Source organism: Nestor notabilis, unplaced genomic scaffold (genome assembly GCF_000696875.1).
Source record: "Nestor notabilis isolate BGI_N333 unplaced genomic scaffold, ASM69687v1 scaffold33296, whole genome shotgun sequence".
Classification (NCBI taxonomy): Eukaryota; Metazoa; Chordata; class Aves; order Psittaciformes; family Psittacidae; genus Nestor; species Nestor notabilis.
Window position 1 is genome coordinate 6,585 of NW_009934776.1, and position 10,420 is coordinate 17,004.

A 10,420-nucleotide genomic window follows, 5' to 3' on the forward strand; every position below is an offset into this window, starting at 1 on the left:
CTGGGAAGGAACAGGAGCTGGGCAACGAGGCAATTGTCTCTCTCTACCTTACGGCAAAACTGGATTTACTTTGGCAGCTGCAGAGTGCGAGGTGGGTCAACCCCAGGCGAGAGGTGAGTGATGTTCCCAGGGCTGAGAGGCTGCTTCCTGCACTTTGCCACCCAGACTGCTGTCAGCAGCGCTGCATGGAGCCAGTGGGACACGGCTGCATTAACTGGGAAAGATGGAGGAATGGTGAACAATGGTAAGGAAACTTAATGTCTTAGTGATTAAAAGTATAATTGGCACAGACAACTGGATCCAACTATTTAAAAAAATTAATCTCAGAGACCTGATCTTGCTTCATATGGCCTAAATACAATTTAATGGGTGAAAGGGTGTTTTTCTGCTGGCATGTGCAGGCTGTTCTCTACTGTAAATGTACAGTATGTATGTACAGGTTCATGTGCTTGAACTTACTGTTATTCATTTTGGCACCAAAACCATAATTAGGCAATCCTGGTACTTGAAGTGCAGATCTAAAATAATGTAGTAATGTGTTCAAATCCTTTAATATTGAGGGAACATAAAACTTCAAGCTGTTCTCAGAAGGCTACCAAAACCAGGTCTGATACTAAATGCAACATTTTAAAGAAAAATTTCAAACAACACAAATTTAGCGGGTAGGAATTTATCTATCCCAAAAGAAACCCTAACATAGAAAGTATCCCAATGCCATGGGAGCCATGAGTAAATACTGACTCATCCTAACTAGCAGGTGGAAACATATTTCAATAGTATCGATCTAATTATGGTATAACTTTGGTTTAGGATACAGATTTAATAGCTAGGTTTGATACAAAATAGAAGATTTATGTGTTTTAGTTTAGTATTTTAGAAGCAAAGTTAGGGTTTGCCAAAACGCACTCAACAGAAAATCTCATTCTAGCTTAAGTAGGCTTTTGATCAACTTCCGGGTGAGCACAGGCATTTCTAGTGGCCATCACCTTCATGATGAGTGACTAAAAAACATCTCTACCTCAGAGTGCTTTTTTAATGCCCAATTCAGAGCCCCCACATTATAGCCAAATAGAAATATTTACATAAGATGTGTATAAATATAAAGTTTATTCAGTATAGTGTTTAGAAAAATAAGTTCACATCATCTCAGAATACAAATAAAACACTTAATTGTCCAGGCACAAACCCCTATTACAGTACAACAAACATACATACTTTAGATCTCTTTGGTTGGGTAATTAAGCACAGATATGTTTGATGATACACTCTGGGGTGGCATCACCTAACAGTGCAGTAAAGTCTTCTGATTATTCCCTCCTCTAATGCGTACATTCCGCTTAAGTTTCATATTTGTTGTAAGGCACAATAAACCCATATCGCAGAAATAACTGGTTAGTTCTGGACAAACAGTACATGCAGCAAAAGAACAAACATCCTCTGAATGTGAATCCTGAAAGTCAGGAGATTCACCCCTTCCTTGAGTTCAGAAATTTAAGAAGCTACTTTTAAACTATATGAAACATACAAGTAAGGTATAAAATATCCTTCAAGATAATAACTGCTAGGAGATACAGGAAGACTTCACGTCTCCTTCCTTGCAAAATGTCATTACCTTTGTTTCCAGAGTTATAAAATTACTACTCTTTATGAGATGCTTCTTGACCACAAGCACTCATGCCCCCGGAGTCCTGCACACATATTTCATATGAAAATGGAGGGATGCACCCTCCTGGTTGTTCATCTGCCCTTGCTAAGGAAGATGCACAGGCACTGGTTCCTGTGCACATGGGACCAAATTCTGCCCTGCTTTATTTAACTGAAAACAGTTATTGAGGTGAATTTGCAGGATTTGAAGTAAGAATCTGTCCATTATTGTCATTAATCTCGGATTGACAATAATAACAGTAAAGACGGTTGCAGCCTTACTTTTGGGTAAAGTAGCTTTCTGAATGAGTCTTCCTGAATCCAAAGGTAGGGTAAAGCAGTAAATGAAAGAGGTATATGCTTTGATAGACCATGACCATTCAGTTATAACTGTCTGAGTGTCAGCCTTGTGCACTGGTTCATACTGCCACCATGTACTGAGTCAAACCCACCCCTGATCCAACTCCAGTGAAATGATTGGACCATATTCTCAGCTGGTGTGAAAGAACATTAAAGTCAATGGAACTGTGCTAGTTCAACCCAGCTGAGGACTTGGCCGATAGCTGTCTGTGATTTATGTGGCTGAAATGTCCTTTTAGGTAAGACCACAGGAATAATGCTGCAAATAGTCCAGAAAGAGCATCCAATTTAAGGTATTTCTGGCTCTCTGCAAAACTCTGGGTGAAACAGAGACAGCTTTAATTAGAAGTAGTAAAGAACAAAGGGTTTTCTAACACCATGTTTTGCAGCAACTTGCTTAAACTTTAAGCATCTTTTTCAAAGCTGAATCTGGGACCAGAGAAGTAGTAGAATTTGGCAATGTTTCCTATAAGATTTCCAGTGGACTTAAAAGTTACAAACATATATGAAGTTGAAATGATTCCTTATTCTCATCTGTTAGAGAGAGGGAGGGAGGGAGGGAGGAGAAGGAACACATATGCCAGATAGGCATACCTTCCATTTACACAACAGAATGTGATAATAAGGACTGTGTGTGGGGCTTGGACACTCACTGCCATTTATGTGTGTGGGTGATGAGCATCTGTACCCCATAAACACCACGTAAAATCCTCAGTTTCAGGATCAGTGGAGCAATGCCTTATTTACAGCAGCCAAAGATCCAGCCCCAGACGCTTTTCAGGGCTTTGTGTACTGTATATTTAGAGCAGTTAGCCTGCTTGCTTGAGGGCCACATAATAAAACCTGACCCTTACTTTACAGTAGGAGTAAAACTACTATTTAAATATCTATTTTAAAAACACTGTACCGTGCAATGAGTCTTTATATTGTGCATATGTACCTGCAGAAAACATGAGGCTATAACTACCTTATCTGGAGGGAATGACACTTATTTTCATTGGGAGAAAGAAAAAGTAAAACTGAATAATAAGTTACTTGATATCTGGAAGACTAGAATAGATTAATCTTACTTTGCCCCAAACCACTGCTTTTATATACATCCTGCACTCTCACTGAAGAGTGGGAAGTCTCCTATTAGAAGTACCAAACACTCCAAGATATGCACCACTGTAACAACACACACAGTTTTCATGTCATCTGTGCTGCAAAGCCACGGAATTTAGAGTCTCAGTAACACAACAAATGTGAAGGAGGGAAAAAAAAAACCACAAAAGTAACAGGTACTAGTGGAATACCACAGTCTTTTCAGTTATGAGACCAGATTGCATTAACAACTGATCACTCTGAAATACTCTCTAGCTTGCCTTCAAATATAGTCTGAGCTTCACAGAGCAAAAGTTAAGCTAGAAACAACTCCTTCAGAGCCATGCATATGCTCTCCATTAACATGACAATGATACAGGGTCCTTCTAGTTTTCCAAACGGTTGCACAAATTCACGCAAAGCAAATACAGCTACTGTTATTGTCATCATAATCCCCTTGGTTTTATGGGTGAAGAAGAGGTGGGAAGCAGACTGCTCATGCTGGAGTCCAGCAAACAGATAAACAAGCAGAGCAGAGAGAACTCTGCCCTAACTGATTCCCTGCTCACACGGAGATCCCCTGAATGTCAAGGGAAGTTGTGCCAGGGGAACACACAGCTCCATGTTCTGCTTGTGATAACCTCCACTTTAAAGCGCTTGCCTTAAACACTCGTTTTGCTTGGGAGCACGTGGGGACAGCCAAGTGCTAATGGGCTGTTTCTGTTTGCAGAGCATTAGTGACTCAGTACAGCTGCAAAGTGCACCCCTTGCACACTTGCTCTTCCCTTTCCCTGTACTTTTCCCTGCAGCCCTTGACTCTGGCGTGCAGCATGGACTCCAGTGCTTACCAACAGAGCTCAGCTTCAAGGTTCCACAGAATACCTTGCACGCTGCATTCAATATAGTGCAAAACAATAGCGAGGATGCCTATGCTATGCTCATGGCGCACAGAAAAAAAGCATTCCTCAAAGGCTTTCCACAGAACCAGTTAACAACCAAGACAGAAACAGACTGGGATGTGCTACCTCTATTCTTTTTCCTTGCCTTTTTTTTTTTTTTGTCCTTTAGAGTGATCTTGTTTTGTCCTGAGCCTGATTCAGAACCCACAAAAGCTTATGAAAACATTTCCCATTGCCTTCCAAAGGCTTCAGACCAGGCCCTGATGAGGATGAATACATGCTTTAGTTACTGTATATATTCACTTTAGAATAAAAAATAATAAAACAAAACCACAAAGATTAACAGCATGTCATTTTCATACTGTGTTCTTACTATTATTTTAAAGCTAAGGATGTGCTTTTCCATGCTACAAAAACTCCTCTGGAGGAAAGGTAAGATCTGTTCCACCTGCCCATAGCCTGCCTGCTTCTGCTGTCCCCGGTGCAGCACAAAAATGTGAAGGGAGAGGAGACCTATTGCCAGCCAAGCTGGGACCATGGCTGCTCCCACGAGCCCTTTGGGCAGCTGCAGTTCCCACCATCAGCCCCCGCGCTGCTTCTTCTGGAAGATTATATAAATACACACTTGAGTGCGCTCCTGGATGGAGGCCTGCTTGCCTGAAGAGCAGCTGAAGCCCTCCCACACGGGCTTTTCGGCCAATGGGTCTATGTAGACATGGGGCTCCCTTCCCTGGCCTACCCATCCAACGTTTCCTGCTCAGCTGCCTGAGGCTGGAGCCAAGACCTTTCCCTTGGCATGACAGTTCTGCCCATGGTCCGTCTCTGGACTCCTCCTGCTCTGCTGATGTGGTTCAGAAGGACCTATCTTTGGCTCTCTGCACTGCTAGTAAATGTCACCCATGATGGCCGAAAGACTTAAAACTCTTCTTACTCGTGCAAGCAGGGGCACTGAAGTCAGCAGGTCTACTTGCAGAAGTAAGGCATCAGGATTTGGCCCTGAGGACGGATATTTGCAAGTCAGTGTTTTTATTCCTCCTGCCACTGTGCTTTAGTAACAAAGATAAGGCCACTAGGAAGAAAGGCACATGGAATTCTGTAAAAAATACACAAAAAGGTTCAACTAATTTGCAAATTACTAACAAAACAAACAAAAAACCCCTGAACACAAAGACAGAGGGGGTAGAGACAGGGACCTCCTGGGTTTGTGAGACTGGGAGCTCATTTTCTAGTGTCAGTGTGATTAACATTTTACTTTTACAGTCTATTGCTTGAAAAACTACAAAAAAGTAAAACCTTGTCAGAAACAACTATGCTTACTTCCTGTTCAAACAATAAAAATAAATTAAACAGCCAGAAAACGTTTTCCTTTTCAATGCATTGTGTCTAAATTGAAAGGGAACATAAACCATAAATAAAATCCATTGTACTAATTTTAAAAAAAGTCTCCTTTATAAGAACTGAAACAATATTTACATTCATACTGGAAAAAAAGCTTCTGAGTTGCATAATTAAGAGTTTCAAATGATATTTTTTCTGGTGCACTGACAAAATGCTAGCTGTAGCATTTACACACCTGTAAATGTTTGATGTGAGATTTTTGGTTTGAATGCAAGTCTGCTGGGAAAAAGCAAACACACCAGTAACAATATTATTTATGATTTTGTTTCACTTCTTAACCTCAAACAACATAAAAGCCGGTAAGGTATCGTCTTAGAGTTCCTTAGAAATTTCTCAATGCCCATGAACTAGAAGTAAACAGCAAAAATGACTGCATTGTTTCTACTTTTTTGGAGTGAGAGATTTGTGTTTTCTATCTAATGTTAGGAGTGTATACTTACTGTTGAGAGTATGTTGTACTATGGAGAGTTTAGTTAAATTATCAGGGTAGTATCTTGTAGTCAGACCTGTACCCATTCGTTCAGTATTTGCTCTGGCATTTCCTTTCTCCTTTAATCTGCTTAAAAGAGAGTACTGCATGCAAACCAAGTGTGGCAACCTAATTCCATCGCTGGAGATTCCTCTGTACACTGATGCAGACCACTTAAGTGTTCTTCTGTTTTCTTTAAATGAAAAAAACCCCAACCACCAAACAACAAAAAAAACAACAAAAGAACCCTACTTGGTGTTTGTTAGGGCCTCAACAGGAGACTTATCTATTAAAAACAGAAAGCAGGGGAAAAAAGTTACAAGTCTTGCATATCTTCATCCATCTGAACTGTCTGCAGTTTGGCAAGTTCTTTTTTGTCCGTTTCCAGTTCTTCACAAACTGTGTCAACCATGTTACTCATAACATACTTGGATTTCGAATCCAGCATCATTAAATTGCCAGTTGACTTACTCTCAGCATTAGGTAAGAAATTCTCTTTGACATCAGGTACGGCTTGCAGAACTAACCTGTGCTCTCTGACAAAATCTTGATGTACTTGTGCAGAGGAGTGGCTGACACGGTCTCCACTTGTAGAAACTATTTCTCCAAGCGCAGGCTGTGCTGTAGAAATGGACAACAAATCTTGACTGGTAATGAGGGAACAGTTCTGAAGGGTTGCATAGTTAGTGTTGCTGATAGATATCACTGTAGAGGTGCTGGTCACGGGTGATGACATGGACTGGCTCTCTGAGATACCAGAGTTCAGTTCTGCAGCATTTAAAAGAGTTGGTGGTGTAAGGGAAAAATTATGTGAAGGTGTTACATTCACTAACGAGGAGGCCAGGGACTGGAGTCCTCCACTGGATATATTTTCAGAAGACATGTTTACATTTAGTTGCGTGTTCTGACTGACTGGCATCAACTGAGAAAACACAAGGCTTCTTTCCAGTCCTTCTTGCTTGACAGAGCCTACTGCCTGGCCTGAATTGGGAACTGTATAAACGACCGCGCTTGGAGCGAGGGGACTGAAGAAAACCTTTCCTTGTTGCACTGCTGAAGATTCAGTCGTAAAAGTTCCCCCATCAGATGTGCTGGGACTTACTGAAACATTACCTAGATGAAGGGAAGCAAAAGAGGAAAACACAGGTTACAGTTTGCAGACAGTTGTGGAGGCATTTTATTAAGACATTTTGGTCTTTTTTTATATTTGCAGGACACGCATGCTAATATATCATGCAGCACAGAATAGCGTTGTTTGTAACAGGGGAGAGAAAATTCGGTATGAACAAATAAAAGCTGTTAATAGAAACTGCTTCTAGAAAGGAAAAAAAAAAAGAAAAAGGGTTCTGGTATATTAGGTATCTTTCAGGCTCTCATTAAGGGGCAAACAGTCCTCAGCCATGTGATTAAAACCAACGTGCTTTGGCCTTCACTAGTTGCCACCACTCAATTTCTATCTAAAAATAGAAGCATGAAAGGCTATTAAAGATAGTTCAGTGACAGACTACAGCTTGTGTGTGGGAACTGGAGGCATATCACGTGAAATCCGCTACTGCTGGGCAGAACCTACCTGAGTCAACCTGTAGAGAAAAACAACAAAATCCAGTAACTTCTATATGGTTAACGAAGCAGTTCGTCAAGCACTCGGACGTACTGCCTTTCACCTCACTGTGTCACTTATTTCTAAAGCCTAAACCTACCACATCTATCACGCTGTGTAAAAATCACACAGCAACTGCCTACCCTTGCTGTAAGCCATAGCACTGCTTGCGTGATGCTGTAGCTAGTCAAAGCAAGAAGAGGTGGCCAGAGATGACCTGAAGTTGTTTTTACTGGACATGCCATCTAAGTTGCCATTATAATAATTCAAAAAATGAGATACACTGGCTCTTGGGACTGGGTCCCAGTTCAAACACCTCCGTCTCACAAAAGCAGTTTAATTAGAACATGAAGAGGCTACAGTTGGAAACACCTAAAGTTTTTAGAACAGTACTGAAGTTAAATTTCTCACCTGGGAAATATTTTAGCTCCCTATTCATTTCTGTTAACCAATGATGATTTTTTGGAAGATACAACTTGTGTAAACTAGAGTAATAAAGTGAGGCAATTTGAAGTTACCTGGTGATATCATTTACTGTAGCTTACTTAAAATATCCTGCAGCACACTGCAGTTGGACTAAACAGTCAGCTATCCATCGTCTCGTGTTAAGAACACTAAAAAGAAATCAAAGCAGCAAATACGGATCTTGACTTTTCTCTGCACCAGATGAGATGTATGGTGGATCACTCTCCAGTGGGAATTCTATTTTTAACAATGGGGAAAATATTCAGAGAGGAGCTTGCTGTGAATATTAGGACTTTCTAATGCAGTAGTTCCACGTTACCTACGGGACATAAGTCCCTTTCTCACCTTTGCTGGCTGTCAGTTTATGCCTTGGAGCATGTGGATTCAATGGCTTTTGTAATTACACGTGGTGTTCAGACTAAATGTCTTCTCTTTTTCATCTTATGGTTACATACCAGTAACTTCCACTGACCGTGTGTGTCACATTTTAGTATCTTATAATTGTGCACCCATTTAAAATGTGTTTTTACAACTTCAGTGTTCCTCCCCATATCATAGCAAGAATCGTTGACTCTCTATACACATTTAATTCTAACAAGCTAACATGAACACAGTTTCATTTCATTATAGTACTCACAGCTCCTGAAAGTAGGGAGATTCATTCACATTTAATCGTTTTCATAACCAAAGATACTGTGGCTAATGAGTAATAAAGCTGTTTGGTTGTGTTTTATAACCTGCTCTAAAACTAGGATCCAGAACTAGGCTTGTGCTCCCTGGGATTCTTCCTGGCCAGCTGCAAATTTCAGTCTATGGTATGTTAAGACAAACTCTAAAGCAAACTTGGGGAGGAGCCTGCACACTTGGCACGTGAACCTGCGATGACATATTTCCCTTGGACCGAAGGCAGTTCTATCCAAATACCCTCACATTTCATATCTACAAGCTATTGCATATTTCTATTGTTTCCCTGCAGTTTAATCTTTCTTAATTAGAGGACAGAAAATGTACCAGCATAACTGTTTAGTCATGTTGTGTCTACAGGCATTTAAAATTTGGTTTTATGAAATGCTTTGGTTAAAAAAAACTAAAAAAAAAAAAAACCAACAAAACCCTAAGAAAAAAATCAACAAACCAAACCAAAGAGCCAAAACAACCACTAAAAGAACAACGATGGTAACAATTTCCAGCTACTGCAATTTTAATTTTTGTGAACCTTCTCATTAAAAAAATTCAGTGGCAAATGGAAAATATTTTGAATTACTGAAATGTGTAAAATTTACAGATATTTGTGAAGACTGGTATCACAGACTTCTGAAAACAGCATGAAAGGGGTGCAAATTACCAGACGAACTTCTCTGCTCCTTGCAGAGGAGCTCAGCCTCATGTAACAGTCTGCCCATGAGCATAACCCACTACAAAGGAAGGCAAAAGGTACTTTTTGATGTTCTGTGTGTAGCTGTGGTTGAGATTCAATCCTAGTACCTTGGAGGAAAAGGAGCACAGCTTCTAAAATACTGCAAGAGACAAAACTTTTACCTTGTGAAGCTGCCACAGAAACAGGAGGCAGCTGCAGGGAAGAAAACCCAATGCTTCCGTTCAGCAGCTGGCCATTTGTTCCTGAATTGGGGATCTGGACAATGCCATACTGGTTTATTTGGACAGGAGCAGTAAAAGTAACTACAGAGCCTCCATCTTGTGAAGCAGCAGTTTGTATGCTTTCCCTTTTCACCTCTGAGCTTGGTATCAACCCCGGGAATGAGACTGGGATGTTGCTGGGGCTGAAGGTGGCTGCTGCGGCATTGGGGACCGAAGCTTGAAGGAGTTTGAAGTCCTTAACATCTTCTGATGAAGATGACAGTATATCAGTAATGGATACACCATTGCTCACGACACTTGATGTGGTTTTGGGCGAATTTAAGGTAACAGTCTGCGAAGCCCCCACACTGAGTCCATTGAGAATGACACCGTTGGGTCCCTGAAGAAAAGAGCTTCCATTGAGAAAGACGGGAGAGGTACTGGCAGGCACAAGGTTTCCATTCAACAAGACACCAGATGAGCTCAAGGCTATTTTAGTGTTTCCGAGCTGCTGCATGTAGACGGGCTCCATGTGGCCAGGAAGGCTGAGGCTGGTAACGCCATCAGATGAGCTGGAGAGTGGATGGGGAGATAAATCCTCCTGCCCCTTACTGGATTCATCTTCTGTGCTAGGGTTGCCATCTGACTCACTATGGGAAAAGATGGAGAGACGACATTGCATTACCACGGCATGCCACCAAGCTCTGCAGCAAGGGGGGCTCCTTGCTTTGATACAGTTTGTGAGAGGGTTTTTTGGTGTTTTGCCTTTACAACACACTTTTAAACGAATTTCAATTTAAGGGGAAGGTTTCTGAGAAAAGGGCAAACCAAACTTTCGCTTAAGAGAAACTTTACAGACTGGATTATGAACTTGTAAATAAATCCACCCCCATGACTCTCCGATCCGGGCGACCGAAGGGGGCT

At 41.1% G+C, this 10,420-nt stretch overlaps 1 protein-coding gene across 1 annotated transcript; it reads right to left on the minus strand.

Moving 5' to 3' along the window:
• Positions 1–6,169: 6,169 nt before the first annotated feature.
• SIX4 (SIX homeobox 4) lies at positions 6,170–10,178 on the minus strand. Its single transcript, XM_010017511.1, has 2 exons — positions 9,458–10,178; positions 6,170–6,966 (listed from the first exon to the last, which is right to left on the minus strand). The coding sequence occupies exons 1-2, from the start codon at positions 10,176–10,178 to the stop codon at positions 6,170–6,172; spliced, it is 1,518 nt and encodes a 505-aa protein (XP_010015813.1).
• Between the last annotated feature and the right edge of the window lie 242 nt (positions 10,179–10,420).